Raw genomic sequence first — 23,436 nt, forward strand, 5'->3', positions numbered from 1 at the left:
TTCGCGAAGCCTCCCTTACTACCCGAAATTGAAGACCAGCTAGGATATTCTGTAATAGCGTCAGCGATTAACAAATACAGAGTCAATACTCTTAAGTCACGATTTTGTTTGTACATTAAATAAGAAAAAAATATATAATAAATATTTTTTTTGTTTTACACATAATATATTCCCTATTGTCTCCGAGCATACCCAAAGTAGATTTTTTCAAAATATACGTTATAGCTTTATAAAACAAGATTTAATTGCGGCTGAGTTGCCTTTTAGTATTCTATGAGTATAATTTTACAACTTGAAATGTTAGATATCCAATTTGTTCAGATTTTAGGCTAAAGGTTTCCTATAATTTATAATTATAATAAAATATAATTTTCCAACAAGTTACGTAAATGCGATACGCAAATGTTAAATAAAGTTTTGCTATAAGAATTTTTGCAGGCGTTTTGTTTAAGGCTTAATACATTTATAAGAATCATAGAATCGTTTAAATCAAGTCTTTCCGGCATTCTTGGTAATATTAAAGACCTGTTTACATAACTATGTAACTATTTAAATTCTAAACAAAGCTTATGCCCCGCCCCATTGATATTATCAACAAATAGTTTTTCGAGCGTTTGCGCAAAATGTCAGTTTTAATTAATCTCTTTGTATTATGTATGATTTTATTATTCTAGTTCTACCGAATGAACTTAAACTATAAGTAACAACAGTATAATGCTCAACAAACTACAGATAATAGAAGTAATTTCTACCACTTCTACCCACGATCAAAATAATATTATCAAGATCCCTCGAATCCCTAATTTATATGAGGATAAAGCAAACAAAGGACGAGCACGAATAATTTGACTAACACACGAAAAGCGTATTATCATATTCTAATACTGTAGCCGTTTGGCACCTTTGAGGAATTCATTATTTTCCGTTACACCAATATTTGACACACAAAAAATTAGGTCACCCATACGCCGATGCCACCCGGGGGATTAATATCCCAAAAAAATTATCTTTTCCCCATCTATATATACGAAACATACTTTACTACTTTCGCTTTATTTAAGAGTGCAATGATTACAATGCCATAATGGCGTTTTGGTCTTAATGGGCTTCGGTTTCTTTTTTATTTTAACATCGTTAAACACCTATATATTGTTAACTAATATTACGTTTTTAACCTTAAGTGCAATAGTGGTAGTATTTGATATTGTTAATCTATTTTTTAAACTAGTGGTATCCTAATATTGACAGTTAAACCTTTATATTAGGAAGTAATAGCTAAACATATTACATGCCAGCTGATATAATTAATGCAAGATTGTCCTAAACTTCTCAGGGCTAAACTTTATATAACGATTTTTTCGGGGATTACACATTTTTATTTTTAACGTCATAAAATGCATAATGGATATACATAGAAAACATTAATATAGCAGGTATAGATTTTTTATGTAGTATAAGTTTCAGTTATAAATAAAAATTTCAATGTCCAATATCTTTGATTGAAGAAGAAGATTAATAATTACTGGCATCAATTACTGTTATGGGAATAAAAATCTGTTTGAAAATTTCTTAATCTGGGGAAAATGTAGATAATTTGTCTGTTGACTTAATCTGAGGCTGACAGCGTCTAACAAGAATTCTGTATTAGTGACGACTGACAACTGTCAAATATCTGTTATGAAAACCAACACAGCTTGTTGAAAATATTTTTAATTTAAATAAGTGTATTGTTAAAAGAAAAATGGTAGTTATATTTCTGTATTAGAAATAATCTCAAAGTAGTGTTGTGTTGTAATGAATAGCCGACAGTACAAGTACAATTACACTCCGATTTTCACCGAAAATGAGTAAGTAACTCCATCATTTAATGAGTTTTATGTAATTTTTATTTTAGGTAAGTTAGATATCACTGGGGCTTTATTTTTTATATTTTTTTTACATTTAACTGACAGTATGGTGATAGGCTTCCTTTCCCAGCTTGTATTGGATTTTTCAAATATCATTTCCTTGTGAATATTTACTACCTACAATACTTAAAATTTTCAAGTGGATTCTTGATCAGAATGTACCAGAAAGTATAACCATTAATAAATATATCTAATTTGCATAACAAAACTTATAGTCACTTAATAAAAACAACAATACCTAAGTTAAAGTTAAACTAAATTAATAAAATGCCTTGAAACAGCTGGGAACAATAGCACAATTACTAATCTTTCTTTTCATATAGATTTATTATTTCTTTGCATATACAAAAAATGGAGTTTAGTAAGTAAATTTTTGTAATATAATGTATCTTTTTAAAATATTCCAATTTGAATACAAACTAAAGTAAAGCACTATTCTATAGAGCATATTTCTTATTTCAATATACACAGACGATACATTAGTATAGTTAAAAAAATATGTTGTGTATTTTTTAAAATAATATGCAATCTACAAAAAACAGACTATAAGAATATGTACATATTTAATGTAAAATACTTTATTATGTTGTTTGTAATTTTCTTAACTTAGTCTTGTCTAGTTCTTGTCTCCCCATGCTATATTTTTCTACAATAATAATATTAGGCGGGTTGCCTGGAACAGATTGTGTGATAGCTATATGCCTGTTTTCTAACAATTTAAGTGTTTTTTCGTTCTCTATACATTAGTATTAGCAAACAAATATTGCTAAAGACAATCTAAGAACTTCTGTTAATCTCCACAAACTCATATTCATAGTTGCATTACTTAGAGAATGAATGATTTTGTAATTAGAATTGTGAAGTAGTGTATTTGGTTTTTAGTTAGTATATTGTTCTATTATTTTAATTTCCAGTTTAAAAGAGTGGCAGAGAGTTTCTTGTAAGTTCTTCTTGCCCGCTCTACACCCTTGACTTGTAAACTGGAAGTAAATGTAAATTGAGAATCAATTTAACATCTTTCCTGATGACATGCATAAATTTGGTTACCTATCTGAATAAAGTTAGTTTGAGTTTAATGGTATGTCTGCTTTGATAGTAAACCAAGGAATCTATATGTTAAGGATTTTTTATAATCTTTTCTCATTATTTACAATTTCATTCTATAATATATTACTAATACAACCTAAGTGGCGCCTTATCATATTGATTTTCTATTGAGTAATTGCGTCATAGCTTTAAGTGGGCGAATGTTTGGCGTATTTTACAAATTCGTCCTATTCGTTCGCATTGTAGTAGGACTTTCAAAAAAAAATTAAATCGCAGTGTTTTTACGTATTTGTGATTAGGTTGATTAGGATGCGTATCAAACGCATAGTAGCGATTCTCAATATCTTTACAATAGTCAGAAAGGTAACGTAAAACGTAATTTGTTTTAAGTAATGTCTTGAAGTCCGCAATAAGACGATTAAATTAAAATTTGACGTATTTAATCTCCCTCCCAAGTTTTCTGGTATTTCTGTAGGCCGTCGAGGGTGTACAAAGAAGGAGGTTCTCAAATCTCACTATTAAACACGACAGCAGAATAGAACCAATTGAACTGAACTCAATTTGTACCAACAATAGCGCGTATTAAATAGAAATGCCAAAAGTAACATATACAATTTGAATATTTTTTTTGTCAACAAACCGGTTAAGCCATTGCAGTAGGTATGTTATTATAACATAGCCGGCCGAGGGGGGAAATCGCGTGAGTGCACATTCATTCGACAGTTGGTAAGTGGCGCGGGCGACGAAAGACTTGCCGTCCAGTGTTTGTGAAATAATCGTAAATAAATTGTGTGTAACAATGAATGAAGACAATACGGTGACAGATGATATGAAACGACAGGCGGCTATGTTTTACAATTCAACGGAAAGGTATGTTCAGAATTATTTCGTATCGGATTACGTTTTTAGAAATCGATTTTAAGTGTATATGTGGCGGGGTTTTGGAAGGAAGGGAACAAGTTTTAGAACATAATAGTGAGTGCGTATTACACAATTGAGAACTGTTGATAACAGTTAAAATTGACCGAGATATAACAATTTAATGTTAACTTTTTTCTATATAATTTTTTTTATATTTACGTGTATAATTCACATGGATTATAATATTTAAGAAAACTTATAATGGGAGTTCGATCCCGTTCCACTTATCGCCGTTCTCAGATTCATAAATAAAGAATAGTCTAAATATATATTAATAATAATTTTACATATTGATCCGTGCATCATACTTTTGATATTTATTCCTAATTACATTTACTAACTGCATATTTTTAAGCGCCTACAGAGCTGTGAATGACCTTTTCCGCTTACCTTTACTAAACTTTACGAAATATACTTTCCGAGTGTAAAATTCATGACAGCTTATGTATGCATTACATTCTTGACATACGAGTCACACGACAAGTTTCTCAATAACCATAATCACGAAGTCTATGTATATCTTATTGTCTGCTGTCTGTTGTTCTTGTGGTGACTAACCAACCTAAAACCCTTACATTTCTTGTTTACTAGAAGCAATTAAAATTATCAAAACAGAGATTTTACAGCACATTAAACAATGCATTGCTAATACGATTTTGCAGCAATTAATTTTAATTAGTACTAGAAGTTTACTTTAAAAAATAATTAGTTTCATATGTTGGTAATATGTACATTAATATATAATAAATACTGGTGAATTTGTTTTACTCCAAAGTTTCCTCTTATATATTTATGTAACGAAGTCTGCCGCGGCAAACTTAGTTTTGCCACAGAGATTACTTGCGTACACGCGCTATTAAAAAAAGGGGATTGGTGGTAGGCTTGTGTTTATATCCTAAATCTAAAAAAAAACAATATTACCACTTAGGGATTTAAATAGTTCACAACCTATTCTCAGCCCGAATATACACAAAACATTTCATAAAAATCGGTCAAGCCTTTTCTAAGGCATTGGTAGCACTTTAGAGGAATCTATTCCTTTGTCCTTCGGTGACCTTATTTAATGTCAATAACCCACTCGCGATGGTTCGATCAGCTGGTGCTGATATTAGCCATTTGCTAATCCGTACCATACCGAATCTGTTTAAAGATTCGCTCGTGAAGTGTCCTATGGTCGTAATAAACTAAATGGAAATTTAAAATTATTCGTTAATTTAAAACAAGTACAAAGTAGGATAAAATGAGGAACTATGACCCAAGGTCGTCAACTTGCAATAACAACATTCTATTCCGAGCTTTTCATTGTGAAATTGTAATTCTCACATTCAGCAATGTCCGTTGAAATTCCTACATTTCAATGACAATCTATAAGAAAATGAAGATATTTATCTCAATACACATAGATTTATAAATATGGAGTATCAATTTTAATTGAATCGCAATGACTGCTTCGGTTGATATGTCAAACCAAGAACGTTTCGTGTGAACCTTTGACCAATCAAGATGAAACGAAGTGCCACTGTTGGACGATAACTCATGGCATAGTTGCGGATTTAACCCTATTCTTATTGGATTAATTAAATCTTATAAAGTATATTTAATAATTTATAACTAGCCAATATACGTAGTATTAAGTAATTTATGTATTTATTTAAAATGGTTTCCCAACGGACATTACAGTAAAGGCGTAGAGGAAACAGACAATATTTTTTTTTTGTAAGAGAACAGGGGCAAGCGGGTATCCTACCCTTGCTCGCTCATCTGATGTTAAGTGAAACCGCCGCCCATGGGCACTTATCTTACCAGAAAGCTCCCAAGTGCGTTGCCGGCTTTTTAAGAATTGGTACGCTCTTTTCTTGAATCAATTCTAATTGGTTCGGAAATACTCAGTGGGCAGCTGGTTTCACATGCGTAGGTATTTATCCGACCAACTCCTCTAAATCCATAGCCAATGCGGTGGAAGATGCAGAGTGACCCACACCTCTACGCAACCCCAAAGGATCAAGCCGCTCGGAAAAGGATTGGTCGTGGACGATTCGAACCGCTCTTCCTTGAATACGGTCAAGTGGAAGGACCAGGCATTGGGGAGGGAATTTGCGCTTTATAGAGTTTTTTTTTTGCTCGGACTGCAAACCTTAATACTTAGAGTCTTCCAAGATTTATTACATCACAAAAATGAATAAATTGGCACATCATTGAATGCTTTAGGAACATTAAGATATGTACAACTAAACAAAAAACAAGTTATTTGCACCTTTGAACCGCTACTCAATTCGCTAAAGCCTTTTTAGACATGTAGCCTTCGCTGAGAAATATTTTAAGTACTTCCTGAATTATTTATTGTACATTATTGACAATTTTCTTGTATGTATCGCAATTAGTTCACGAAACCTTTATAAATATTAGTTTTCTATATAAAATGATAATTATTATTTTTATATTCATGAAATTTATATCGTGAAATAAATATTCAGAGGTATCACAGCGTAAGTCGCTTACTTATTATTGTCTTCTTCAAACCAAACTTGTCATCGGTCCCTTGGGTGCCTGGCTGGCTGAGTGGCTGTCACATAATTAAGAAGGAATAGAAATAAAACTGAATTTATACATTTCTTTAAGGGGATAAATCTGGCGATGTATAAACTTTCTTCTTTCGGTACAGAATACTAGAACCATATCGATTTCACTTTCACCCTTCTATATTTCCCCTCTATCTCTCACTCTCTTTATTTTGAATAACCTGCTCAAATCTGAACTAAGAAGTAGATAGTTCAAATCCCGGTTGGAATCCGTATCAATCGTAAATCGAAAATCGTAATACGTCTAAGGTGAGATTAAAAGTATCACATTTATTAACGTTGAATGAAGACAGGAATCCTAGGCCGACCCAAGGTTTTTTTATATATTTTGTGGGTGTAAGTACAGCACTGTTGCCTTTTGGCTTAAGCGTGAGACTCTCAACCCTGTTAGTATCACGGCTGAGCAATGGAATTTCCTTTCTATATAAAGTGAAGGCATTTGGGGGAAATCTACTTGTGTCAGGCTGATCATCTACATTGAAAAGAAAATATATACAATATGTTATATATAGATTTCCTTTGTTTTTACATTTGTAATTATTCTTAGTATAAATATTATATAAGCAATCTCCTTGCTGTCGACAAAAGTAATCTCTTTCGGACAGTGATCAATTATAGTACACTTTTCGATCAAGCTACAAATTAGCGAGCGAAATTAGTTTTTTTTTTATATGATTATTCCATGAGGTGTAGAAAATTTTAGTTTTGATTTACTTTTATATACGGATATTTTTATAATAAATCAAACTGAATTTACCATTTCTTTGAAAATCAACTATTTATTTATTGATTGTTATATATATAGAACGTTATTAGACAACGGGCGGCCTTACCATTAACAAGCGATTAAATAATGCTTTAGCCGGCAACTTTCGAGCCTTCTGATAAATCCTGCCGGTTTGCCTCTTATTATATTGAAAAAAGTCTCTTTGGAGAATCTTAACCCTAGAGTTGAGATGCCGATAAACGAAAAATCGAGTGTCGCGTGTAACTCGGAAATTCTGGATTCGCTAGCCGGCGTTAATTGTTTCCGGTTTGTGCTCAACTCGGAAGGCTGGCAATAGTGTGCGCTAGGAAATTTTGTTAATCAAACTGAAGTAAAAATGTTTCCTTTTTGATGGCTTTTGTTCATATAATAACATATATTTTTAAATTAAAAGTAACAATGCATAATGAAATAATAATAAAAAACTTGAGTGTGCGCTCTGTTTTCGGGATGATAAAGGAAATTAAATGTTAGATGTCATTTAAATAATATTTTAGTAAATAGTTTTGGCAAGGGAAAATACTTAGGTATAACTATACATAGATATACAGTCACAACCGTTTACGACGAGTTCGTTTAGGACAACACACCGGTTATATTGACCAAAAGCAAAGGTCCCGTAAAGGGTAAAAGTATTAGGGCTGTTACGACTATCGGTTGTTACGACCAAATATTAGTAGTCCCTTCGATGTCGTTATAATAGATTTTGACTGTATTACTTAGGATGTCAAAATGAGTGACGGAGAGTTTATTGCCAGTTCTTCTCTTCCGTTCTACGCCTTTGATTTGGGAACTGCTAGTAAATATATTTCTTAATGAATAAATGATTTGAATACTTCATACCAACACTGAGCTGATGAAATCTACGTTCCATAGTAAGTGATAAACTTTTTTTCCCAAAACTATTCAATATATATAATAGTACTTTAAATAATATACTTCAAATTGAATTTATATTACGATCTAGCATTATTTTGCTACGTAAGATGTTTTTTCTTGGATGTTACGAAATGCTCAGGTCAATGCTCTCGGTGAATACAACATTTCAATCTTGTACTTACATAACATGACTGTTGTGTCTGTGGAGAGTTGGTTGTAATGGTGTAGATTACAGGTAGCCGGTGACGTCAATAAAACAACAGACAATAGATAAAAAATACTCAAATCTCAAGCGGCATAAAACAAAATAAATCAGTGGCGTTACAACCCTTTAGATGGACCCTGGACCTTAGATTTCTGAATCTGTTTCATGATCATGACTCAATCTAATAGGCAAGTAGGTGATCATCTTTGCCATCCGGTGCCTGACACGGAAGGTCGACTTTTTGGGTTTAAGGCATGCCGGTTTCCTCACGATGTTTTCCTTCAAGCGAGCGAGTGTCAAATGCGCACATAGACGGACAATCCATTGGTGCATAGCCGGGGCTGTGAGTCACACAGCTTTTAGGTGCACACATATGAATGCGACTATAAACAGTGTAACACCAGATTATCATAAAACAAACAGAAATTTCAGTGTATGGCTCGCCTTACGGTAACATTATCACGACAATAAATATTAAATTCTAACAAGTAGTTCAACAAGTATTTGCGAACCAATTAGTCCTTCAAGAAACAAGCGTACCTATTCTTGATGCACTTGCGGCCTCTGACATTGAGTGTCCATGGGCGTCGGTATCACTTAACATCAGGTGAGCCTCCTGCCCGTTTGCCCCTGTTCCTAAACATATGGGCCAGGCCACCAGGCACCCAAAGCCAAAGAGCCGGGTGATCAATACCCACTATAACACTCTTCGGATGCATGCCGCCCTACCTCATAAGGAGACTTCCGTGGTCGGTTTTGTATTCATTCGAGGCAAACGAGTCACTACTTCTAAATTTGTAGCCGTAATATATATGTACTAATACATATAAAACAGTATGTAGGCTATGTATCAAAAGACCTGAGGTAAAAAACTCGTACGGGTGGTACAGGAATTATGGTAGTGATCTTGAAGTAATCTACGCCAGTGATGCGAAAGTTAATGTATACGTAATTAAACTCATGAATAACTCATTGTTATATATTAATTGTTTACATTAATATTCTCTTTATATCTGCTAATATGCTATAATGTTGTAAATGTTATTTACGTAATTAGCCACTCGACAGCGAGATTGGTGGTAATCATGATTTAAATTTCTTCTAAATGCCGTGAGTTTCTACTAATTACTAACGATTACAACGTCATCCTTGCCGTGGTGTTAAACACGGCAGACAATAGATTATCTTTTCATATTCCTTTATCATTAAAGTAACAAAATTTGATGAACTGGTCCCAATTTTCAATATAGGTGATTTAAACAAAAGGGAGATCTCTACATGTCTATCAGGAGTATCATATAATACCAACCAAATGGGTAAACAGGCATTTTCTGGACAGGCATGCTCCAACAGGCCGCATCTCAGTGTCGTCTGTCCAGTTTAGAATTAACGAAAACACGCGTTTATAGTAAAGCTGACGAGATAATTTAACCTAGTTGTAATGACTGAAGGTCGCTTTTTAAATGGCAGCGTCCGCGTTATATTGAATTGTTATACAAAAAGAAAGAATCGATTCTGAAAATTGTTTCAAATTCTTTGTAATACAGAAAGATTTCCCCTTTCGTCCCTTCCGAAACTATTTTAATTGTGTTTCGCTACTAAATTCGTTTTGCTTAGTTGACCACGATAAGATTGAGGAAGCTATATTTCAAAACCGGACGTTCCCACGTCGGTCTAATGCACTAATGCTCGCTTAATTGTTGTATTATAAAATATACATTGCTATACATTATTATTTTTTATTAATTCTGCTAAGAGAGGGCCAACAGTGGCTAAAACGTGCGATCCCAGCACTGAAAACAAATGGTCGTTTGTTCGCATTGCAATGAATTTTTCATTCTATTATGCAATCATCAACTGGTCCTTCGGTAACGATATACATCGCGACAAAACCGGCATTTCTTAACCCCATGTCCTAATTAAAGACTTGTGTCAGCATCAAAAGGTTAATCACCAACTACGAAATGAAAATAATAAAAAAAGGATATAATCTAATTATTATTTTTATATATTGTTTGAACGTAACTCTGTAGTTAGAAAAATTTATACGACTACTTTTTATTGTTGGTGAACATCTAGTCGAATTACATATATGTATGGCAGGCAATTGGCAGATCACCATGGGTGATTTTGACCTTTGTTATAAGTTAACCGATAGTCAATTGCTCCCCCATAAGAAACGCACGTCTTTCAGATTAACCAATCACAGTACAATGCTTTATCGTTTATGTTTCGTTACGATCCCTTAAAGATTCTGGTGAACCTTTTTCGACATTTGAAATCCATCAACTCGTAAGGCCGAGTTTTTGTCATCAAGCATTGACAGTATCAGACTCAGTTTCGCGTTACGTTTCGCATTATAGAACAAGTGGGTCAGTGTTATCACACCGTGAATCCGCGGTTTTCTATTGATAATATCACATTTATTCGGTTGGATATAGAGTTAGAAAATATGTGTTTTATTTTTATTCATTAACACTTCGTTGCTTACAGAAATATAATACAATTGAGATAATTAAATGAAGTAGTAGTGAGGGAATTAAAGAACTAGGGCATCTAGTGGCCCTAACGCTTTCGAGCGATCTCTTCCAAGCAAACACTGTGAGTGCAAAAATACATAAGACAGTTGTTTAGACAAAAGTAATGGAACAAAACAAAGCAATTAAAACATATGTTAGCAGTGATCAGGAGATAGAAAAAGTCACAATAATTTTAGATTAGTTTCACATCACACAAATTATTAATGGTGGTGGTAATTTAAAAAAAGATAGAGAAGGAGCTAAACTAATAGCTACGAAAAGTGAATTCCTTGACCTTAAAGGATTCGCCAAGAAAGGAAGAGTTTTGAGATAGTTATAAGCTCATGTTTTAAGCAGTTAAACCCAGTTGTTACACAGCTTCAAACAAAGTGTTTCATTTAACATATCTGGTCATATTCATACAACAACCGCCACCGAATTTAACCCACGTTTAACAAATTTAAAGAATATACTTGAAAGTGCGCAAGATTAGTTTGTCTTGTGAAACAAGGCTTAATTTTAGGCTAATTTCTCAATGGGAAGTTTGAATAACAATTAACATTATCAACTGTTCAAATAACGATAACGACCATAGTAGCCTCAACACAAACTTTGTTTTATTAGCATCTTTTGAGATTTTAGTTTTTCATTCGTTAATGTTTTCACGCTCAAACTTTTTATCGAATTCTACTATTTTAGTGTATCAGATTCGCTAGTGTATATTTGTGGACTCAGTTTCCGCACTTAGTCTCTCAATAGGTCCATTGTGCGTGATTCGCTAGTGTTTTCATGATATGTTTATTTATTTATTTTTTACATAAAAAATAAATACCATAAAAATTAAATAATACCATTTACATAAAATTGCGCTAACAAATCAATCTCTTCCAGGCAACCCTAGTAAGAAATAACTAAAAAAATATATAATGCGTAAAGTGCAAAAAGTAAATAATCTATAAAATCTTATATAATATTATAAAATATTATATATAATCTTATAAAAATATAGAACCTTAATCTAAAATAATTAATTAAATAAACTAAAGACTATACGGTTTCATGAACTGCGATGAAGGAAAAGAATAAGAATTACAAAAGTTACAAGTAGTTAAAAGATGCTAGGGAGGTAGCCAATCGGGCAGTTGGGCAGACATTCCACAACTCAATGTCGGAGATCCTAAACAATTGCCCAAGAAGGATGAGCTGTGAGATAGAATTTTATTCAGGACCAGAGAACAGACCAGATAATGATATATATATATAAAGTTTTATTCGATGAATGTACTATCCAAAACCCAAAAATTTCCATTGGCAGTCGTTTTCAATCAAATTAGATTTATTTAATTGATTTTCATAGTTATGTTGTTTTTGGAGTTTACTCCTTAAGAAACGATTTGAGTTATAAGGCCCGGTACGGAAATTTTATGAGGAGTAAAATCAAGTGTAACACGAAAACGAGGCGTTACGTAGAAAGAGACAAACATATATATTGAACGTGTAAAAGAATGATTCCATCTCATTCTCTCTCTAAAATTGGATTTGTATAAATTGAACACAATTATTATTGTTATTATTTATATTGTTTTGTAACATACTTTATGTAATACGCTTTATTGAAGTAATATAAATAATCCGAATAATAACAGATATATGTTTGTTTCTCTTATCATTTTAGCAGATGCGTTCATTTACCCTTTTTTTCTATTCGATATATATATCATAATTATCGTTCGTAAGGAGTAAACTCCAATCGTGCGTCGTAGCTGACACACACACATTTTTTTATTCTATATAACAATACTGAGAACTATCTTAGTTATAATATTACGTTTTTGAACCTTTTTTTATATATCATATACCATCTTTGGCTATATCTTTACTAAATGTTGTAAGATTACCAAATATACGTATAAATTTTATTATTAAAAGCACTCGTACTCGTACACTTGAAAGCCACAAGTAGTACTTTAATACAGTAGACCAATTTAATGTTTTATTAATAAGGGAGATTTGCCTGAACTTCAAATGATGTACCTACTATTACAGTCTTCTTAAGCCTTCTTAATCAATATCCTTATAAATTAAACTAAAATCATCAATAATTAGATATGTAGTTGGACTAATGCATACGTATAATAAGGATTACTTAGAAATCACCTGATTTATTAGATCTTATCTAAGTATAACCTTGCGGTTTGAATGCAATAAAGTTCTCGTCTTCGTGCGTGAAATAATTGGAAAATGTACTATAGAACTGGCGGAAGCACCCAAGGGGAGCGGTCACAATTATTTGTCATGGAATTTTGTTAGTACCTAACAAGTGCATTCTAAAATAATTTTTCCTTGTATAGTTTAGATTTAAAATACGAATGTTTATTTAAATTGTTTCTGAAAGCATTGAATTAATCCGTCGTACACAACCTTAACGTGAATTGAATTCAAATTGCTATGTACATAATAAACAAATATTTTAATTAAACGCCCTCAAATTCAATTGTAAGTAACTTTCTTGTTACTTGTCAGTAAACTTTGTTTTTTTTATGTCACCCCCCATCACAGAATGGGGTTCATACATGCGTCCTTTTTATAGAAGTAGCTAGATGTATTTACTTCAATAATCCAACCAGAAAACAGTCCATCAACAATTTACTGTATTATACTTACCGTACGAGTGTGGCGATTTCCTAAATCGTCGGAGTTACGTCCCGAGAGTATAACCTGATGCAGGCACTCCCTTCCACTGTTACATTGCATTCATTCACTACAAAGCAATTAACATTTCATGGTTTCGCATATACTGTTGTACGCGAGTGGTTAATATAGAGTAAAAAGAAATCCTCTCTTATTTAAAGCACTCACTCTGCTACCCAAAAAGCGTCCATGAGAAACTTCCAGCTGTCATGTGCTGCCTCTGGCCAATTGCTGGCTTTCAGCTGTAGTATGTCCTCCTAAACACTGACGATCCAGCGAACGATAAATTAGATGTTGCCAGATAAAAAAGGACAAGGCTGACGTAACCTCGTTTATATAATTTTCCCTCGTTCACTATTTTCCTTTAGTAATCCTGATGCTTGCTACCTCTATAGAGACAATTGTACCAACGTAAATGCATTGAGTATTATTCCGAGACGCATTATTTAGCGACCCAAAGATGAGAGATGTGTGCGTGATTTCACACACACACAGCGTCAAATCAAGAAACAAATGACACACGAAACATTAGGGTGAGATACAATCACTATTTCAAAATCTTATACATTTTTACGTTTTATATGTCCATTTGAGAGTTGGTCATATTTGTTTTTACAGAAAACATTAAAGCATTTGGCTTGTGGCTCACGTGAGACTCTCATCCATGAGGTCTTCGATTTTAACATTCGCTCGAACCGTGAACAAAAATATCGTGAAGAAAAAAATAAACTATTCAAAAAATAGTAAAATTACTTTTACTCGCAAACATACAAAAGTAAAATTTTGATGTAAAATAAGATATACAGGTGAATTTACCTGGTGACTTGAGGATACTACTAGATGATAAGATGTGTTTCTCAGGACATAGAGATAATATAACAGAAAACTTCTATAAACAACTTGGCTTCGTTAAACGTGTATGCAAATCTTTCAAGAACATAAATTGTATAAAATGCCTGTACTTTGCTTTTGTTAGGAGAATATGCATGCACTGTTTGGTCTCCAATCTATAAGAAATACATTGAAGCAATAGATAACATTTAAAAAGTTTCTTATTTTTCAAGTTTTAAGGATTTCCGAAAGTATTATAGCAATATAGATTCCTACAAGTACTTTTATATTGAATCCCCGGAATGTAGACGAAAACAATACGACCTGATGTTTTTACACGCTATTTGCTACGATGTAATTGACTGCCCTGACTTATTGTCGCTTTTACTATTTCATACCCCTTCGTCATACAATACAAGGCAAACCCAACTATTTAAAATTCCACGGTCTAACACTATTTATGTAACGCAGTCATGTATAGTATATATATATATATATAGTAGTATTTTACAAACATTATAATATATATATATATTATATTATTTTTTGTATGAATAGGTAAAAATTGTTTTATGTTTATGTTTGAATGTGTTTTCCGTTTTTGGCTTTTGTGTATAATGTAATTGTTTGAATATTGTTTAATAAGTAGAGCCTGTACTCTGTAGTAATACTCATGAGCAAATAAATATGTAGGTGATACGAAATTAACGAGGTCATCTAGTTATATCTCTTAATAAAACTAATTTTAATAATAAAATATATTGATTTCAAAATACACTTGATGTCAATATTATATTAAAAATGAATTTACGTTTATAATGTTGTTTGTCACAAAACAATTCACATTTATAATTATTCGTATAAAAATTGCGTGGTCGTGATATATGCCGTGGTAAAGAATTGTACCCGTCAAATGTCATCTTGACCTAATTTCGTTTCTATTGTAGGTAGGTAATCCTACGAGTTATAGCGGGATTTGAGGCTTAGTGATAAGTGGATAGCTCCGGGAAATGAACTTTTTCTAAAGGTTGGGAAAACTGTGTAGGTACCTAAGTAGTACAATTTTTCAATCGTGAAATTATATGACGAATCACTGACTGTTTCATTGTGAGGTATACATCCTTTACTTAGGTTGATATTTAAATTAAACAAAGTAATCAATTTGATTGAAGCAAAAGAAAACAAATTCGCGAATTCATTGCAGTTGTCGACAACGAGTATGGTGTATGTTGCTATGGTTATCATTTAAAAAATCAACATAACTATGGTCGTTCATATTATTCTTAAGAAGATTTGCAGCTTAAAGCTTTAGTCGATAATAAATACGATATTAAAAATATAATTAATTCATATATATATAAAACATGAAATGCATCTAAATTTACATTAACTGCCAATTCTCAAATCAAGAGCGTATAATGGAGAAGAACTGTGTGTCGCTCCTTTATCGCCAAGTTTTTTGCATCAGCTGCGACCATTATGCTCCTCATCACAACTAAAGCAAACACTTATTACCTCTTGCACGAATAGGTATTTTGAAGCACGCACATAATTTGCGATATTTGTTTTATAATAAATGTTGATTTGCTACTTTAAACGAGTACTGAGAGTTTTTTACGCAGGCTTTTTCTCTCGGCCTCAGCCTTCTTTGCCGATGAGTAGGAATGTCTACTTATTTAAATTTAATGACGTGGAATTAGTGATACTTGTATCTTATGTTCCATAATAAATATATTTTATTTTTTATACACAAAAATAGATGGTTTCTTGTGTATAGGCTTTGATTCATTATACATACAACTGGTTTAGAATATATTATAAATAGATAAGCAATTTTTTTTCACCTTACCTATTATTTCAAGGCTAACTTCATGTTTAACTTGTGTATTTGGCGGAAATGTTGGTTTTAATAAACAAACTATAATGAATTGATTTTTAATTCAGTACATACATTCAGAAGAGTTAACCGTTCGAACCTTAACTGTCAGTTATTTTAACAAGTTGCAGTTTAGTCTGGTGCTTATAAAGCATGCTAACCATATGTTGCCGAGACGTTGCTTAGACTTCTATGTGCCAAGTAGGTATTGTAATTTGACATACGTAAGTCATAGTTCGTTTCTGACTTCCCTTAGACTTTGCTTCCGGAACCAGTCATTATGACTCTTGACTTGCCTTATAGTCCTACAGTGAGTCTCTATCGCGTTCGCTCTTGAGCGTCCTATTTCACCTCGCTCCAAGTCTTTCCGGCTCCCTTTGTCTCATCTGCAACTGTACGACGCCAGATTTTCCTGGGACCGGACACGCTTCCGCTTTCCTTGCGCGTTCCAATCAAGCGCCTACTTGGGAATATAATTGGGATCCCTTCGGAGTGTAAATTCATTATGACTTTGTGTACTCCCAATCGAATGTAACCTTTTGAACATAGCTTAAAAGCCAAAGCAAGCAAATCGTCATACAACGCGAAGAACGAGCTGGTTCTGGATCGATAATTGCTCCCCTCACACATTGAAATCGATTTCTCTTAGTTTTTTATAATTTATTTAGTTTCTTTAATTTTTGTAATCTTTTTGATATGTTCTTTGCTTGTAAGTGCTTATTACATCAATAATTGTATTTTATTTTTCTTGTACCCTTGTATCAGTTTGCCGAGCGTTGGCGTTGAAAGCATTTCAAATAAATAAATATTGAACGAATTTCAGCTGAAACTGTCAAACGAAAACATTATATTTTATTTTCAAGATTGTTAAAGAAAGGTTACGTCTACCGCGCGGTTTTTATTTTGTTAAAAAAACACGAGGAATCGAAAGAAAATTCAACCAAATTGTCATTCTATCGGCAGATCTATGTTCCATGATTTGATAGCAAATAAATCAGGTTTATAGTGAAAAAGGGTAATTGGGTCGCAACGTAATTAGGTCGTCGGCATCATTGTACCACGGGGGATTTGCTTAACGATGTCTTCGTGGTGACGTGTAACGAGGTAGTCATTTAGACGTCTTGTAAGTATATGTTATACATTTCGTATTAAATGTACTTACTATACAGTACAGTTTGATTATGCTTTGTAATTTTTTTATAGCCCCTGTTCTATAAAAAACGGGCAGCATGCTCACCTGATGTTAAAGCCGTCCATGGACACTCTCAATGTCAGATGTCGAATGCGTTTCTTATTACCTATATATATATATTCTTATTACCCTAAGTCTTATTAGTTTGGAAATTCTTCAGTGGGCAGCTGGTTCAGTTGTGGAACGACGGACGTTGAGTTGATACGGATGGTTTTTCGTATTCTGCCTCGATGCCTGTCCGATGATGACACTCAGCTCTGAACACTCTGTGATAAATGCGGTAGATGCAGATCTCTACGCCAGGGATCAAGTCGCTCGGAAAGGGATTGGTAGTAGAGGTGTACAGCTTTCTATGTCACACGATGTCGATTTTGTCTGTCAGTTTCCTTCACTGCACGAGCGAGTGTTCAGTGCGCACATATAAAAGTGTTTAGGGTTTACAACCGGGGTTCGAACCTACGACATAGTCACTAGGCTAACTTATTCATACAAATGAGCCATATATATTTAGTATGTTGTATGATTCTTACACCGAAATCTCTCGCCGTTAAATTTCTCGATAATTATTGAATAATGATAAGTTCTAATAGTCCCAATTCCCAAGTATACAAATTTAACAGCAATAATTTCAAACTTATACCAAGTTACACGAGAATAACTTTACTTAACTAAGATAGTTAAATTTAAGTTAACGCTCCGACGAGTGTCATTATTCAAATTATATTGGAACATGTAGGGGTTGCGTGTGAGTGTGTCCTGTATATTTTATTTTTATTTTTCAGTGAATTTATTCGCTTTAATAAACCTTTGTGGTATAAATCAGTAAAAATTCATTGAACTTATCTTATTGATGCATATTTATATGTAATCTAACAGCTACACATACACAAATAATAAAAAAGAAAACACGAAGACAATATACAAAACCTAAACATATTACATTGTTAAAGAAAATATAAGAACAAAAACTTAGTACTTAAAATTATTCTTTAAAGAAAATCAAATAATCTAAAATCTTGATTTCTCGTTTATGAATGTGCGTCACATTGGGTGTACTATGTATGTTTTCGGACGGGTTTTAAATTACAGAGTAATTATTAGTAAATTAAGCGTTGCGACCTTGGACGCTGGCTACAATAAACATTCTATTCTCGTAACCTATTGGCTGTGATTTGCGACTAGCCTTCGTCAAGGTGCTGAGGCCTTCCCATAACTACTAGCAATTTCTACCGCGCCCATCACCATGATCCCAATGATGCGCTACGGATATTGCAACTGCATCAAACTTGCATACAAAAACGTACGGATCAGTATTGCTGATGCTATTGGCAGTTGGAGTGAGGGCATGATATGTCAAATACAATTTCCTTAAATCTGCACCAGGTTTTGTCTTATTTGTGACAGGTTTAGGAATGTGGAGGAGGTTAGGAAGGAATGCTAGAAAGCATAAAAGCAGTAGATTAAAGTACTTTAGGTAATTAATTTTAATTAAGTAAAATTTATATTAACTACTGTTATGTAATACTACATGTCAAATAAAGCATGGTGTAAAGTCATAACAATTTTCTTGTAAACCACAACTCATTAAAAACTGGCAGAGTTATGCTAGATCTTCTCGCCCGCCCTACGCCTGGAAATGATAGGAAATGTAAATATAGACACATTTTTTTTTAATATTGACATTTTTAAAAATGCATATGTATATGACATAAATAGAATATAGACGACTGTATCTACCGGCTTCAGGTAGTAGTTCTTTAGAGTAGCATACTAATAGTGAAATTATATTTGTAATCGGCCCAATAGTTTTAAGTTAACGTCGAGTTGTTACAAAAAATACCTCGTAATACCAGTTTAGTCTGTTTCAGCTGTGTTGTGCTAGTGCAATATTGTTTGTTAGACACGCTTAGTGAAGGAAATGGAGGAATATAAAGGAAGGCTTTGCTAAAAAGGCATGAATGCTTGATTTATTCATTAACACTTCGCTGCATTACAATATAAAAATTTAACACGATGAAATGAAAAGGACAGCCGTATCGTTTTCGAGCGATCTCTTCCAGGCAACTACTGTGAGGAAAAAAAAATTAAATTAGATTAGGTAGGCGAGAAGTGCAAAAATACCTACTACATGTAGTTATTAAGACAAAACTAAACAGGAATAATAAAAATTAAACTAAAAATGGATACATGAAAAATTAAAAGTGAAATAAATACAGATGAAACATAGAAATAAGTCCGATGTTGCCAATTAATTACACTGAAACAAATATACGTACGGTTTATGGCTGAAGGTTTATTAACATAAACATTTTCATTACGGCAACATTGTAGGTTAGGTTAGAGCTTTGTCTTGTCCTAATAAATGTATTATGCGTCATGTGGGAACCAAATGGATAATAAAATTAGTTTCGTTAGAGTAATAAAGCCTACCGTATTCATAAACAAGCCTAAATCAGTCGTTTATATTTTACTATGAAAGTGATACTAGTCTCTACTTCCTACTCTCTATCTCGCATTGGTGCGAGCAGCTTCGTGTGTGTGTGTTAATTTTTTTATAGAACAGGGCAAACGGGGAGAAGGCTCATCTGATGTTATGTGATACCGCTGCCCATTGACATTCTCAATGCCACTCGAATTTGTTCGGAAATACTTTAGTGGGCAGCTGTTTCCACATATTGACTTGAAAAATGCTTGGGTGGAGAACAACGGAGATTGTGGTAATACGGGGGATTATAAAAATTCTATTACTAATAGAAAGCCATTGTTTGTGACTGTCATAAGATATATTAATCCGAAAATGAAAAGACTATCGTAAAGTTGAATTTGTAAGAGATGTTGTTTGTGATTGGCGTCTAGAGAAAACTTGTAGAACTTGTTAATGCCTACAAAAAGAGAACATGTGTTACTCTTAAAATATATAAAAATTACTGCACATGATTTATTATTATACCCCAATATCATCAGAAAGATTTAAGACGAGACACATTCTTTTGCGATCTAACCAACTGTGGAATTTACTCCCGGTGGGATTTTCCAATTGTTCAAAGTAAAAGTTTACTCCCTCAATTACCGGCGACGCCACCACTAAAAATGGGTGTAAGGTTCAATACCCATTTTAGGTATTTCCTTTTTCAAGGTTTACGGTCAACTAGCGAGTTTGTAACGTTAATTGTAAATATATGTATGGGATATTGTATGTATGAATTATGTATAGGAAATTAGCAATGCAGTGTTGAAAAGCGTGAAGGATATTTAACTGTTATGCAAAGTGACGTGAAATAAATACTTCATTAGGTATGTCATGTCAATTACGTATTTTAACTTTTATCTTCAGAGTAGCGGAATTCTTTGCACCTGTTCTGCGCTTTGATTGGCTTGTTGATAAAGCCAATGTTAATTTAGTATGACGTTGATAAGTGTACATTGTGGTATATATATAGTAATATTTATTATTTGAATAAAGAAGCTATGAACAAATTCAAGTTTAAAACGAAAATAATGACTAATAGCGAAACTATTATCTACGAAATAGGCGGAGATGCTATCGAATATGTATCACTATGTATATCTAGAGCAATTAATATTTAAAGACCAAACAGGTCTTGAGATAGAAAGAAGAGTGTCCTGCGTCTGTATGAGATTTTGTTCCCTTCAGGTAGCACTTAAAAGTTAAGATTGCCAAACGGTAGCTAATAAAAAGGTGTTCAACGCATGTGTCTTACCATGTGTCACATACGGTTGGCATTGGCTATCTCAGAAACATCTTTTAAAGTTGAGAACATGCCAAATAGAAATGGAAAGAAGCATGGTGGTTGTAACACAGAGACATCACGAAAGAGCAGAAGATAATAACGAACGAAGTACCCGACATTATAAAGAAAATAAGGCAGTTGATATGGCGCTGGTCCGGGGACATGACGAGTGAATGAAATGAACAAAAATTAATTCAAAGTGGTGATCACGAGATGGAAAAGTAAAAGAGGAAAGTAGTGAGATGAGCAGACGATTGAAAGAGCACAACTTGGACTAAAAGAGCCAACATTAGAAAATAATGGAAGCAGCTGGAAGAGGCCTATGTGCTACAGGACACGCTGATCACCAAAACAGGCACATCTGATGTATTAATTTAAGGGTTATGTAACTTAAACAACTGTTTACATATTATACTGGGTGTCAGTAATAAAGGTTGAATAATAATAATCGATATTGGTTTACAAATCGTGAAGGTTTTATAAATAAATGTGAAATTCATATAATGGGGTGGTAACTACTACTACTACAATGACTACAAGGATTACAATGTAATGTTAATCTAAAGTATTATTCTCATGTAAGTGACATTTTTGTCTTTTTTGAGAAATAAAGTCTTTAAACTTTACGAAACTTTACGAAATAAATGTTGACAAAGTATAGCAAAATCCTACAAGAGCTCAAATATAATATGTATGAAAAATTTTGCAGCGTTAGTTTCAGATGAATCAAGATTTATACGAATATTTTACGAAGTTATTACCTTATCACTGACTACAAGAGATACATTGTTTGCTAAAAATCAACCCACGTATTATAAACTATATTTTAACTATACTTTAGTTCATCCCTTTTTATCACAGTATAAAAACAATTTAACGATAAGAGACGGCAATAGTTAAGGTTGATCGATTTTATGAAAGGGTAACAAATGAGGAATTAATCTGATAGCTGGAGATTATTAATAGAAGCAGTACAGTCATCTGCCACAAAAGGGTCGGCAGCCTCGCAACGCTCAGCAGGAGGAATAAAGAGTAGATATATAAGCGATAGTTATGCATTTTCCCAATACCTAAATAATAAATAAATAAAAATATTTCACTTGAAGCGATATGGCCACGAATAGCCTTCCGTTTTATGTAATAATTTTAACTGTACTATTTTTTTGTACACTTGCAAACATCGAAGTGATAATAAAGTATTATATTGCTTCATAAAAGCCTTCCTCAAAGTTCAAGGAAAAATCATAAATTTGTTCAATTGGTTCCGTCGTCTTCAAGTTTTGCGATTTATATATATACGCCAAGATCGTCCAATAAATAAAGTGCAGCGGGCTCAAGTGGCTGAAACATGTGAACCGAATGGCGAACGACAGAACTCCAAGGTCCTCCAACTGAACTCACAACCCGGCGGCAAGAGAACAGCCGTTAGACCGAGGCTGCTAGTAGGTAATTGGTCGCGGCAAGCACTGGATAGATTGCGATGGCGAAGTGTACTCGAGGAGGCTAAAGCCCATATATAACCATTGATGATGATATATTTAGTTCTAAGATTATCATGCTATAATATTCAATGATATATTGTGAAGTCTTAATCCAAGGGTCAAATCACAACTGTCACAAGACTTACTGTCAGGTCACATCCACGATTGTTTCCTCCAAGCACCAATTATAAACGAGTTTTCATTTAAAACGCCTTTTATATTTGAATTACCATATAAGTCCGACCATAAATCTGTGTAGTATTCATATATTCCCAAGATTATCGTAAACCTAAATCGTAATATTCCTGACTCGGCTTGTTTGTGGAAATTTTTTCGTAAAAATAAGTATATTTTGTATAGAAAACCTTACTGATGCTTAGCACTGGACATAAAATCCTTTTTACTAAGTATTAAGTTAAGATTTGAGGTTTAACGTAAAGCTTTTGTGCTTAATCTCAAGTTACTCTATCCATAGACTATGATATTCATTTAGTAGTAGTTTTGGTTGCAACCTTGGTCTCGACATACATACATTCATCGCGGTCTACTGTCGGGGTCAAACCTGGGACCACCACCTTTCTGGAGAGACGCAACTAGATACAATAAACTCAAATGTCGTTCTCTCACGGGAATTTTAAGTTAGTATATTCCAATTTGTACAAATTGTGATATTTATTGCGTATTGTATACAAATAGCTGTAAAATTGCGTTGCACAATCTGTACCATGTCGACGATTATTCGTGACTGATTACCGTGAAATTACGGTCATATACGTAACAATAAATTGGT

At 33.3% G+C, this 23,436-nt stretch overlaps 1 protein-coding gene across 2 annotated transcripts in view; it reads left to right on the forward strand.

The window, feature by feature from the left end:
• Nucleotides 1–1,684: 1,684 nt before the first annotated feature.
• Nucleotides 1,685–23,436, forward strand: part of LOC123712079 (vesicular glutamate transporter 1) — a 34,352-nt gene continuing 12,600 nt past the window's right edge. Inside the window, exon 1 of one of the 2 annotated variants that reach the window (XM_045665021.1) lies at nt 1,685–1,847. In XM_045665021.1, coding sequence (XP_045520977.1) covers nt 1,795–1,847 — 53 coding nt within the window. In that variant the 5' untranslated portion in view covers nt 1,685–1,794. Of the gene's footprint in view, nt 1,848–3,409; nt 3,825–23,436 lie in introns of those variants that run through there. The other variant, XM_045665020.1, reaches the window with a different exon arrangement.

Source organism: Pieris brassicae, chromosome 7 (genome assembly GCF_905147105.1).
Source record: "Pieris brassicae chromosome 7, ilPieBrab1.1, whole genome shotgun sequence".
In the NCBI taxonomy this organism is placed as follows: Eukaryota; Metazoa; Arthropoda; class Insecta; order Lepidoptera; family Pieridae; genus Pieris; species Pieris brassicae.